This window comes from Diadema antillarum, unplaced genomic scaffold (assembly GCF_040938485.1).
Source record: "Diadema antillarum isolate AM-2024a unplaced genomic scaffold, OU_Dant_1.0 scf00000125, whole genome shotgun sequence".
Taxonomy (NCBI): Eukaryota; Metazoa; Echinodermata; class Echinoidea; order Diadematoida; family Diadematidae; genus Diadema; species Diadema antillarum.
In genome coordinates, this window is record NW_027271014.1 from 1,045,826 (window position 1) to 1,059,305 (window position 13,480).

Below are 13,480 nucleotides of genomic sequence, written 5' to 3' on the forward strand. Positions count from 1 at the left end.
TAACCAGTACCTCGTTATAACCGTACGCATCAAAAACAAAGAAAAGCATAAGCACGACGTCATATACCTATCAATCAAACATAAGAACATCCTTTGCGTTGTTATTACACAATTATGGTTCATTATTATTAAGAGAATAAAGGGAAATTGTTAGTGAATTGTAACACAAAAGATGAAAAAAGTTGGGGTTGAAATGTGTTAATTTTTAATGTTTCTTCTGAAAATCTCTTTGCATAATAGTTACACATTGGCCCGAATTCACGAAGGTGGTACAAATGAAACCATGGTTTAAACCATGGACAAACACCATGGAGCGCCAAGTGTCGCACTGAATATTTTGTTACGAAAATGTTTATTTAGTTACAAAATTTGTAATTTCGTTACAAAATAATCATTTCATCGATGAAATGCGTTCTTTACTTTTCTTCCTAAAAATCTCTTTGCATTTTGTACATCCGTTCTTGAAAAATCATTATGAAGAAAAGACCATTCTGAAAGAAAGAAAAATCTTCATTGTGAAATTCAGTGTTAAATGATAATGAACAAACACAGATCTATTCAAACTGTTGAATGCGCTTGTTTCTTTTTCCTAACACCGACTCAAGTAGATTAACATGCGATATTCAACTATTTTTATGCCTTTGTCACCTGGCAAGATTGCGTTGATTTTGTTAATCATATCGGTTTTAATCATACATACTCATATTTACATTCTCATTTGTTAATGATAATAAACAAAGCCAGATCTATTCAAAATATTAAATGCGTTTGTTTCTTTTTCTGACCACCGACTCAATTAAAGGACAAGTTCACTTTCATAAACATAAGGATTGAGAGAATGTAGCAATATTAGTAGAACACATCATTGAAAGTTTGAGGAAAATCAGACAATCCGTTCAAAAGTTATGAATTTTTGAAGTTTTTGTGCAGTACCCGCTGGATGAGAAGACTACTGCAGTGTGTGAATAACTTAGATGTCACATGCGTACAACAATATAAGGAAAATATAAAGAGAATTTCACAAAATTCCATCTTTTGAAAAAAGTACACATTCCCCTGACTCGTTACCGACAAATGTTATGGGTAATATTATTCCCCCTGCCTTTAGAAAGAGGCAAGTCAAGTGCTCTTTTATTATGCGAAAAAAGTGAAAATATGTTGAATTTTCTTTTACATTTTCTTTATACTGTTGTACGCATATGACTCACAAGCTGTAGTAGTCTCCTCATCCAGCTGTTCCAACACAAAAATTTAAAAAATTCATAACTTTTGCATCGATTGTCCAATTTTCCTCAAACTTTCACTAATGTGTTCTACTAATATTGTTGCATTTTCTCAATCCTTATGTTTATGAAGGTGAACTTGTCCTTTAAGTAGATTAACAAGCCTTATTCAACTATTTTTTATGCTACTGTCACCTGTCGGGATCGCAATGATTTCGTTAATTATTTCGACTCTAATCATACACACTCATATTTACTATTACAAACCAGTAAAACAAGTGTAAGTCATGACTAAAAATGGAAAGGATATAATGACGAATTAGACTTGCATTCCAATTGTCCATTTTTGGCCACGAGTGTCGCTACATGAAAAATTTTTGAATGCATATATTTTTTTCTCTCTCGTTGCGAAAACATAATGCCTCCACCACGAGGTGTCGCAGGAGGCTTTATGCTTCAAAAGTTTATGCACTACGAACGACGCACTATGAACACCGAACGAAGAGTGATCGCAATATTGCAATAGCTCACTTGAGCCTTTGGCTCAGGTGAGCTAAAAATTTGAAAAGTTCTTGCTAATGCTTTCTGGGTTGTAATTTGCTTGTTACTTCTTCCAGAAAATGTTTGGAAAACCTCATCATACTTAACGAGACCTACTCAAGACTACTACTTACTTCTACTTACTACTCATGCGCAATATTCAGAAATCTTGGTGAAACCCTACGGAGATCCTGACAGTTATGAGAATGTCTCACATATGTTTTGAAAAAGCAGCAAAATTCTTAGGATCATTTTACAACATATCTGCAAACTGTTCGTATATATCTCGAGACATTCTCATCTTGGTGCATATTGAGGGGCAAATCCCCACCACGTTATGTTCAACCTCTGTAAAAATGTATGGCAGAGGTGTCTGACTTTGTTCATTTCATTTCACTTATAAGGTTTGTCTACAAATTAAAACTGTTACAAAAATCTTCACATGAAACAATAGTCATAAAAATTTAAAAACCTGTATAGAGGACAAAATTTTCATATTGATTAAAGTCCTGTAATACACTTAAATCACTCATAGAGTATATGCTATATCCACGATTGAAAATTAAGATAATTTGTGGGGAGACCTACAGAAAAGCAGAAGGTCCTTTAAAAGAAGTCGACACACACATACAGGCGCAACAAATGTGTGTGCACAAACCAAGAAACAACACATTAAAATGAAAAAGAGAGAAAGGAGAAAGAGGAGAGAATATATGACTTTAACTCCACACAGCTATTGGGCCGGATGCATTAACGCTAGCAATTGCTTGTGCTAGCCTTTTACTCGAATCCGTATGCATAAAAACAAGCAATTGCTTGCGAGCAGAAGCTTTTGCTAGCAAGCACAAGCAATTGCTTGCTGCCCGCAAGCAATTGCTTAGAGACCAAGCGTTTGCTTAAAAACGTATGCATAAAACATACCTTTTGCTTGTTCTTGCTAGCAATTGCATGCGATTTTCCAAGCTCTGTAAAATGAGCTTGAGCTTTTGCTTAACTGGGACGTTCCCTTCAAGTATCATTTTCACATTCATACAAGAAAGACCACACTTGTTAAGAAGTTGTATAAATCTACAAGAAATTACTCTTTAGCAGTTTAAGACACTTTTTTTTTTCAACAACGGGAATGTCCAGTGGTCAGCATGCAAAATGTGATGAAAAACAGGTAGGATGTCTGACTTTGGTGGAGAGCAAGGAGACCTCTCTCCACATGAGATCTGTCAGATCCAGGCTATCAGCCAGTACGTGTGTGTGTGTGTGTGTGTGTGTATATATAGATATGTGTGTGCGTCTGTGTGTGCATTTATGAGTGCCATTTCCTAGCTCTATTGCTATGTCAGGAAATGTTTCGCACACACACGCCCTTTCAAATACATGCTGTCACACTCGCCTTTGTTCTTGTGTTCGCACAGGTGTGACGTCCCTTTTGTTGAAAACGCAAGCAATTGCTTGTGCGGGACAAGCAAAAGGTATGGGCAGAAGCAAAAGGTTATGAATATGGATCCAAGCAATTGCTTGAGCTAGACCTTTAGCTAGACGAGCTTGTGCTTTTGCTTGAAGCAATTGCTTACAAGCAATTGCTTGTTTTATGCATTCGGCCCATTAACTCTCCTTGGAAACACTTCGCCCGCAATTATTGGAACATTTTTCTCAAGATTACTGGAACATTTGCGTTGTTTGAATTTACAACTGTAAGTCCAAGTTCTTTGTGTGTGTGGACCAGCTGTTGTTCACAAACGGTATACACAACATTCACATACATGCATGTGTTCCATGAGAACAATGTGTAAACTAGAACAAGATTTTTATTATTTTTTTTTCTTGATTGTTGGGACACAGAGAAAAACTTCTCTAATGGCTAATATGAGTGCATGTGAGTGTGTGTGTGTGTGTTACATGCATTTGTGTTTGTGTACATGTGTGCATTTCCCCTGTGTGACTGTTGATGTCTTGTGACACATGGATGCTTGTGCAATGAGATCTGTAAGAAGATCATCTGCAGTCTGCCTCATACATGTAACTGGAAAAATTTTGTTAGACTTCTGAAAGCTGAAATTTAGCTATGCAGACTTTGGTTAATGTGGAAATTTGCAAATGTAAATGCAAAGAAGAGTGATGGTACATTTTGTTAGCTTCTAGTTTGGCAAATATTGGAATGGAAATGGAAAGTTAACTGTACTTACAAAATTCTGCAAATGTCAGCTTAATTCAACAGCAAACACTTCTAACAATATCAACAGAATTCACAATGGATAAATTGCACCAGGTAAGATTTGTAATCAAGAGCATTGATGGGCACACACATTCAAAGTAACAAAGTATTCTTTAGAAATATGAAAAAAAAAACCAATCAGAAAGACGTCTACAAAGTTCTAATGATTTTAATATCAAACAAAAACACAAAATGCCAACACATAAATGACAGAAAAAATAACAAAATACAGACTACTAGTTTAACTCTTTATGTGCCATGGGAGAACCCCCCTGAGTGCCACATTATTCCGAGACAGTTAAGGTAGTCATACTTTAAAAACATTTTGTTCTTAAAATCTATATAACGTTTACACATTTCTGTTGAGCTTAACATGCAGAGCGCAAAGTTATAAAGGAAATTCCAAGCTTTGCTCTGATGTAACTTGCATGTGAAATCTATGATTTATTTTCTTTCAAATGACCTGTAGCTACATTACTGTCAAGGACTGACTTTTGCAAACAAAACAGTGGTAGAAACTTACAATTCACGCGCAAATCCAGTGGGGAACACTGATTGCTCGTCAATCACCACATAAAATGCAAGCTAAATATAGGAGGAACGGAATCACGACAAACGCTTTAATTGTACTGTGGCATTTGGCGATTTTTTGATCGGTTTTTCGGTTTGTGCGTTTGAGCAGAATATGTGAAGTTGGCATGCTGTCGACTGAGTGGGGCGTGTGAACGTGGCACATAAAGAGTTAACAATGATATTACATTACACTTTCATTGCTAGTGGTTAACTGAGAGGCTGGAGAGTGCACAGCAGAAACTTTGATTGTGCTGGAATTGGATATGTCATGTTGGTCCTGCTGTGCTATCATTAATGTTTGAGAATTCATTCTGGGCATTTTACTGTATTCTCCAATGTAAATATAGCTAAATTTACTGTGCATGCCATGTACATTTAACACTTTAGCAGGCAAATCACTGGTGTGGTATTCTAAGCACAGAGCACTACTGGTGGAAGGCACTCAAGGTGTAACATCATCATTACTGGTCCAGCCAGTTTTCTAAACTGGGATAAGCATTGGGGCCAGAACCTAGCTGGCCGGATATTCGCTTGAAGAGTAGGTGTTCTCTAATAAGATGAGAGAGGCGCTCTAGCTCCGAAAGGCGCAGTAGGAGCTCACCCGTCTTCATGCCCCCTGATGCACCCTCTTGAGCCATGCCAAGATTGAAGAGGTTCCCCTGCACTTGCTCCTGGTATTGCGTGATGTGCGATGGCTGAGAAAGGGCCTTCACATCTGTGAGGAAAGAGTATGCATGAAAATGGAAGGCCACAAAGTCAGAATATCATGTCTCTTTGCCTTAACTTTTGGCTAATGCAGCAGTGGTGCTGAAAATGGAGATTTGATTTCTGCTGGAAGTACAAATGTGTCCTAAAATCACAAAAGCCAGAATGATCCATCTTAGAGTGGTTTCCTTGTGTTGTAGCTATTTTCACTTCCCCAGACTCTAAACTTACCAATGATGTAGAATCTGTCTCTCTGAGTGAAAAAAAAAAAAAAAAAATTGGCCTTTAAATTATGGGGACTAAGATTTGTGCATGTATGGGGTCAAAAGAAATGCATTGAGATGGTTCCAAACATACATCAATGGTAGTACACAGTGCATCTCTTTAAAAGTATAATGTGTGAGTGTCCCACAAGGTTTGATACTTGGGCCAGTGTTATTTTCACTGTGTTGAATAATCTGCCTAATTCAATAAACAAGTGCATAGTATAGTTATGTGCAGATGACAAGGTCCAGTTCTACAATGGACATGATGTACATGAAATTGAATCAGTGATGAACATTGAATTTCACAATGTAAATAGATGGTTGGGAATTAACTGCCTTATGCTGAATGTCCCCCCCCCCCCCAAAAAAAAAAAAAATAATAAAAATAATAAAAAAATCAAAAAAAAATCATAGCAACAGCGTACATATCTTTCTTGGAGTAGAAATGGGTCAACTTAATATCCCTATATTGTGTAAAGGTATCACCCTCTTTTTAACAATACTGTAATGTATGTTTTTATCATATCATCAAAGACCTATTTTTCACTACATACACACAGTATCGCTAAGGTTTGTATGCTGTTATGTAGAACTAGATGTCGTTGATTTGTTACCTTGCCTATCTTGATTGTGACTTTGCTGTTTTGTTGCCAAGCCCCAAGAACAGAGTGTTTAAACCACTGATGGGGGTAAAGAATAGTGAATTAATAATAATAATAAAATGAATATTATATACCATAATGGACCTCCATACTGAAGAAAAAGATAATCAAAAGGTGTTGCTAGTAGAATGTATACAAGTCAGCAACCCCAAATCTGACCATTGATGCTAAAAAAAGATGCAGCTTTAAGGGCAGCATCACCAAAAATAAAGGAGTCTATAGATTTGGCGATCACACACCTGAGTAAAGCATTTTTTCAAATATCGATCATGAAACGCCACCCGCAAGTCACACACAAGTCCCATCAAAATATGACCTTTGATCCTATAAAAGGCAGAACACTGGGAGCAGCATTACCAGAAATGATGGTCATAATTTCAACATGATGTAAGTCCATATGTGTGACCATGCATCACAAAACTGACAAAATGTTGCATGACCCGAGTTTCTGTGTGGACTCAAAATGGGTGAAATGGGTCAAACTATTCAATCTTTTTTTTTTTCTCACTTTCTGGAAGAGCAATTCTTCTATATAATGCTAAAGTTTGGGATCATAAAACGATAAGGATATTGTGATTTTTGAAGTTTTTCCAGAACACTTTTTTTTGTTGTAGAATAGTGTGATTAAGTATGTTTGAGATACCCCTTCTCATTTAGAACCCTTTATACACTCTTCACTTTACACTATGATAACTTTTGAAAGGATGATGCAACAGCATTTAAAGTATGCAATCGTCATGCAATCAAACTCGAAAACAGTTTTCATTGTTGCAACTAGTTTTTTCTTATTGCAAAGAAATTGTTAAATATGTTCAAAATTTCTCCCGAAACCCACAATTCGCTACGTTCACAAACTTTCACCGCTCACAGTTTGATACCCCCTTTACGTATCTTTTGAAAGGTTAGCTTAACATTTCGGATACATAAATACATGTACACTATATTTTTCTTGTGTAAGCCATTAAAGAACACTAATTCAAATTGTAGCATTTGTAATAACATTTAGGCCTATAGATTCTTTAATGAAGGCTATGGCTTCTAAATATTGCGGTGCTGTTCCATCATGGCCCTTGGAAAGAGACTTTATGAACTTGCGGCACATGCTCCTTGATTACGTTCTGTTTGGCACTGGCAGATGTTGGTCTCTGCTCGCACGCAATGATAATTCAGACAATTGCACGGAGAATGGACCTTGTGATATATGTTAAGTTTACAATGGTCAAACTGCATTAGAAAACAAGAGTGTACAACGCCCTCTGTTGTCTACTACTATGTACTACTGTAAAAGTGGAAATTTTCGCGGTGTTCAAATTTTCGCGCATTTCACGCAACCAGAAACAAGCGCGAAAATAAAAGCACGCGAATATTTTTGCTAGCCATATGTGCCTGTGCGTGATGTCTTGATTCCGCGGAATTAAAAACATGCGAAACTCTTCCGACCAGGCCAAGCGCGAAAAATTAGTCACGCGAAAATATCCACTTTTACAGTATTATGTAATACACCCCTGTCACTATCCTATCAGCACTTTCTTTGTTTTACCGAAATAAACCCTCACTCCTAATCTGAACGCCGACTGAGTAAGACTGAATTCTTTGTCTGAGACATCACATGGTGTCAGGAGTCAACTCTTAATTGAATCTGATTGATATGAACTGATGAGCTGAGACTTGCATGATGGCAGGACTGCGCCAACCTGGACCTTTATGCTTTGAAGGGAACGTATTCCGAAATTGGACAGAGTGGATTCGAGCATTTGAATTTTATGAGACTGCAACTGAACTATCGACAAAATCGGACGGTGTGCGATACGCAACCTTTTTACACGTGGCGGGACCTGTGGCGCAGCAAATTGCAACAACATTTACGTTCTCAAGCGATGAGGTAGGGAAGGTTTCGTCGTTGAAGAGCAAATTTGAAGCGTACTGCCAGCCCAAAAGGAACATCGCTGTGCTTAGATACTTTTTCAACACAAGAAACCAAGACGACGGAGAAACGTTCAATAAGTACCTAACTGAACTCAAAGCACAAGTCAAAAATTGCGACTTCGGAGACCTGGAGAACGATCTCCTCTGGGACCGAATCGTTTGCGGAATCCGCGACCAAGGTCTCCGCGAGAAACTACTGCAAACTGAGAAATTGACACTGCAAAAATGAATTGATATGTGTGCAGTGTCTGAAAACAGTGCCATTCAGATGACGCAACTTTTGCAGAATGATAAAACCAAAGCCGTTGACCGCATCGACCACGTGCGTCGAAATCGTCAGACTCAGATCACACCAAAACTGAGATCGTGACCCGCAACGACAAACGAACCCCACTGCCGAGAACCGCTCGAAAGAAAACTCGATAAAGACGTGCCCTGACTGTACGTATGTTCATCAAGGACACTTTTGCCCAGCAAAAACCCAGGAATGCAGAGCATGTGGGGAGATTGGACATTTCAGTAATTCTCCACGATGCCAGTATCGACGACAGAACAACCAGTGAAGAAAACAAATCTACTATAGTCGACAACAACACAGGAATGTACGCGAGGTGGAAGCCGACGACCATGCACCGACCTATGACGACGGAGAGACGTGTGAGCCGCCTACAACCATGAGCGATGACGAGCAGTACGCGGACCAATTCTACATCCATGAGGTGATTATCGTTGATGACCTCGACCTTCAACGAGATGACAAATGGACGCAGAAATGTATGACCAATGGACTTGATGTACACTTCAAATTAGATTCTGGAGCACAAGTGAACATTTTGCCTGAACATGTATCTAGGAACGCTAACCTTAGTCTTGATAAGTCATTGGTCACATTCTGGACATACCATGAAGCCTATCAGAAGAACTACATGTGACGTGCTGGTGGGTAAGAAAAAATATTCTCTCACTTTTGAGGTGGTTGTTGGTAATGTGAAGCCCCTGTTGGGTATGAAAGCATGTAATGATTTGAATTTGCTGAAACGATGTGAGAGCGTGAATGATGTGGCAAGCGAGACAACGCGTGATCTTACAAGCAAAACCACAGCTAGGAATCGCCACCCCACCCCACACCCTGCGAGTGCACCCCTGACCCCCACAGCAAATGCGCATGCCCCACCTAGGCAAGATCAGGCAAATTCTGCCCCTCCACGCAAAACCGCCGACCCACCTGCGGTGTACAAAGATTTGCTTCAAGGGCTTGGGCGATTACATAACCATGAGTACAGCATATCGCTACGAACCGATGTTGAGCCAGTCAAGTGTCTGCCACACACGGTTCCTCATAAACTGTGAGATAAAATCAAAGCAGAGCTTGATCGCATGGAAGGAATGGGCGTAACCGAGCGTGTGAATGGCCCAACAGAGTGGGTCAGCATGATGACGGTCGTGCATAAACCAGACGGAGGCGTCCGTATTTGCCTCGACCCTCGCGGCTTGAATAAAGCAATAAGAAGAGAGCACTATCCCATGCAAACTTTCGAACAAATTTCTGCGCGAATGCCGAACGCGAAGGTTTTCTCGAAAGTTGATGCTAAGAGCGGATACTGGCAGCTGCCGCTAACTGAAGAAGGCTCATATTACACAACCTTCAACTCGGAATTTGGCCGGTACCGATACAAGGTGATGCCATTCGGCATCTCCTCCGCCAGTGAAATCTGGCAGCGCGCGATGATTGATGAATTTGGTCAGCTAGAAGGAGTAGAAATCGTAGCCGATGATATCTTGATTTGGGGAGAAAATATCGCACAACACGACGCCCGACTGCTTGTATTCCTAGACAAAGTGCGATTGTCTGGACTCAAATTGAACAAAGCCAAATCGATCATTCGATCACGAGAGATCGAATACGTAGGTCACGTGATCACGAGTGATGGCGTGAAGCCCAGCGCTGAGAGAGTGAGATCGATCACTCAGATGCCTTATCCGACATCAAGGAAGGACGTTGAAACCTTCTTAGGCATGATCACATACTTGGAAAAGTTCATCCTAAACCTATCTGAGATAACTGCACCTTTGCGCGAATTAACGCAAAAGGGCGTGGTTTGGCACTGGGAGCCCGAACACGCAAAAGCCGTTGCTGCACTAAAAAGCATGATCACTTCTGCGCCTGTGCTGAAACTATATGATGCTGCCAAACCCGTTGCCTTAGCAACCGACGCCTCAAACGAAGGCTTTGGAGCAGTGCTGCTTCAAGACAACTGCCCTATTGCATACGCATCCCGACGGGTCAATGATGCAGAGCATAACTATGCCCCCATCGAAAAGGAAATGTTTGCGATATTGCTCGCGTGTACTAAGTTTCACAACTACATATACGGACAGAGAGTGATTGTTTGCACAAATCACAAGCCGCTGATTGGCATATTTGCGAAGCCGCTACACAAGCTTAGCCCTTGACTTCAGCGGATGAGATTACATCTCATGGCTTACGACATCCAGCCACACTGGAAGCCGGGCAAAGAGATGTTTGTCCCTGACGCATTAAGCCGCCTACTGCCAGTGAGCAGCCAACGCATGCCCACAGAACCATACATCAGCGTTGATATTGACACTGTTGAATGTGCTATGCATATGTCAGCGCGAAGATTAGAGCAATTTTGCCAAGAAACAAAAAAAGACCCCGCCCTTTGGGCGGTAGCCGCGTTCATACGCAATGGTTGGCCTAAGAACAAAGACAAACTCCCGTGTGAAGTAACCCCATACCACTCATTCCGTGATGAGTTGGTAGAAATAGACGGTCTCATACTGAAAGACTGTAGACTAGTGGTGCCGCGAAGCTTACAGTGCGAGATGCTAGACATTTTGCATCAGTCCCACTTGGGAATCGTGAAGCTAAAATCTCGAGCGCGACAGGTTTTCTTCTGGCCAGGCATGAACGCCCAAATTGAAGACAAAGTCGCTAGATGTTCAGTATGCCAAACAACGCGAAAAGCTCAACAGTCATCTCACACGAGATACCAGAGCGAAGCTGGTCAAAGCTAGGTATCGACATTTTTCACCTCGACGGTGTCAATTTCTTGATTGTAGTTGATTTCTATTCGAAATTTCCCGAAGTCGAAATCCTCCCTCAAATGGCGGCATACCACGTCATCTCAGCACTAAAAAGCATCTTTGCTAGAAACGGAATCCCTGACACGATTGTATCAGATAACGCCAGACAGTTCACCTGTAGCGAATTCAGTCAATTCACACAGGAGTGGGAAATAAATCACCATACATCTAGTCCCACCTACCCACAGAGCAATGGACAAGCCGAACGCTGTGTTCAGACAGTCAAAATGCTCTTCAAAAAGGCCAAGCTATGCAAGCGAGACCCAGAGTACGCATTGCTCGAATATAGGAACACACCCCTAGATGGCACCCGTGGATACGCGCCTGCACAGCTTCTGAACTGTAGACTACTACGTAGTCGAATTCCCGTATCAGAAAAGCTTCTCCGCCCAAAAACATTCCTCCAATCCACGAGCACCTTATGGCAAGACAAAGGAATCAGCAAGAATATTTTGACAGACATGCGCGCTCTACCCCCTTGCCTGCCTTGCGCACCAATCAGGATGTAGTGTTTTGCGCTAAAGACAGCACATGGCGTACTGGCCATGTGGCAAGCGCAGCGGAGACACCAAGAAGTTACATCATCAAGACCGAGCAGGGCGAATATCGCCGCAACCGCAAGCACATCAGATCAATTCCCTCCTCTCCCTCCTCCCCCACCCCTCCAAACCAGCAAGCCCGCGCAGCTATGCCATGTCACCAACGCCAACCACAATCTCAGCGATATCAAAACATCACACTCACCCATCCAACCACAACACGTAGTGGGAGAGTATCCAAACCCCCAGAACGTTTACAGTTGTGAGACAGAAACTGCATATTTCCGTAGCGATGTAATAGTCCCTCAAGTGGTATTAGCTTATTACATTGCTTATGATAAGACAAGCTCGTTTTTTTTCTTTGTAAAATATTCTATGCTTTGTATTGTTTCTGTTATTTCCTTAAACAGACTTGATTACATCAGAATTGTTGTTTACTAAAATAGTGTTACAATGAATTGGTAATTGACAACCATAATAAATTGAACAAGGAAATTGGTATTCCGTGGTTTGATATTAATCATATTTCAAAAAGGAAATTTAAAGCTAGTTTAATGTACACTCATTAAAACTAAAACAAGGAGTTTATTGGCTTTTGCAGTGTATGACTTAATGAATGTTATTTTTTTTTTTAAGACACTCATATGTATCACGAGCATTTGGTCATTATCCATGCATCATTTCACATGCCTCATTTGTTATGATTATTAACCGCAGTCAATTTAAATTGTATAGTAATGATGCTTTTTAAAAGAAGCCAGAGCTTACTTGTATGATAAGAAAATCATACTATTATTTGAAGTAAAAAAAACAAGAAGAGAAAACAACAAAATATCATTTGTATATATACGGAATGTAAAAAAAAATGTGTGTATATAATATCTTAACTTAAAAAAAAGTGTAAAGAGAACCACATAAAGTATTGACCAACATGCAACAAAATAAGCAAGCAAGTTATAAGAAGTTATATATGAAAACAATGACATATTAAGAGCAAAATCATGATGATCACTTTTGGGACTACTATTGGTTTAACATCTTAATTTACAGATCAGAATGATTACAAAAAAAAAAAAGAACAAGAAAATGTCCCTTCTGAAAACAAAAGTGTCAATACCCTTTTGGAATTTAAAACTACAATTACCGGTAAGTATTGAAACATCCTGCAGGATGGAGTTATTGAAAACACATGATTGCAAAGTAATATGCTTGAATTTAAGTTAAGGCTAACCGTTTAAGTATGTGAATTTTTTAAAATCAATCCTCTCTACTAAAGGGGGAGATGTGACATATGTTAAGTTTACAATGGTCAAACTGCATTAGAAACCAAGAGGGTACAACGCCCTCTGTTGTCTACTACTATGTACTATTATGTAATGCACCCTTGTCACCATCCTATCAGCACTTTCTTTGTTTTACCGAAATAAACCCTCACTCCTAATCTGAACGCTGACTGAGTAAGACTGAATTCTTTGTCTGAGACATCACAGACCTTTTCTGGTCTTTAAAATAGTGTGTCATTTTGCCCACTGTTTAGTTCGGTTTGAAAAAAAAAGACTGTTATATCAGCACATATTCGTCTTTGCTTTTTTTTTTTTTGCTTTTAGGCCCAAGAATAATCTCACAATAACCAGAACTTAGAATTCCCAGAGGCTACCACATCTTTTCTTCTTTTTTTTTTCCATTCACTGCATGGCACATTGCTGGGTGAGATTTAAAAAGCACTTGT

The 13,480-nt window shown here is 39.8% G+C and overlaps 1 protein-coding gene across 3 annotated transcripts in view; it reads right to left on the bottom strand.

Annotated features, from left to right (window-relative positions):
* Positions 1-2,711: 2,711 nt before the first annotated feature.
* LOC139720256 (uncharacterized) overlaps positions 2,712-13,480 on the bottom strand; it is a 135,452-nt gene continuing 124,683 nt past the window's right edge. For 2 of the 3 annotated variants that reach the window (XM_071631617.1, XM_071631616.1), the window contains one exon: positions 2,712-5,260. In XM_071631617.1, coding sequence (XP_071487718.1) covers positions 5,007-5,260 — 254 coding nt within the window. In that variant the 3' untranslated portion in view covers positions 2,712-5,006. The remainder of the gene's footprint in view (positions 5,261-13,480) is intronic. The other variant, XM_071631618.1, reaches the window with a different exon arrangement.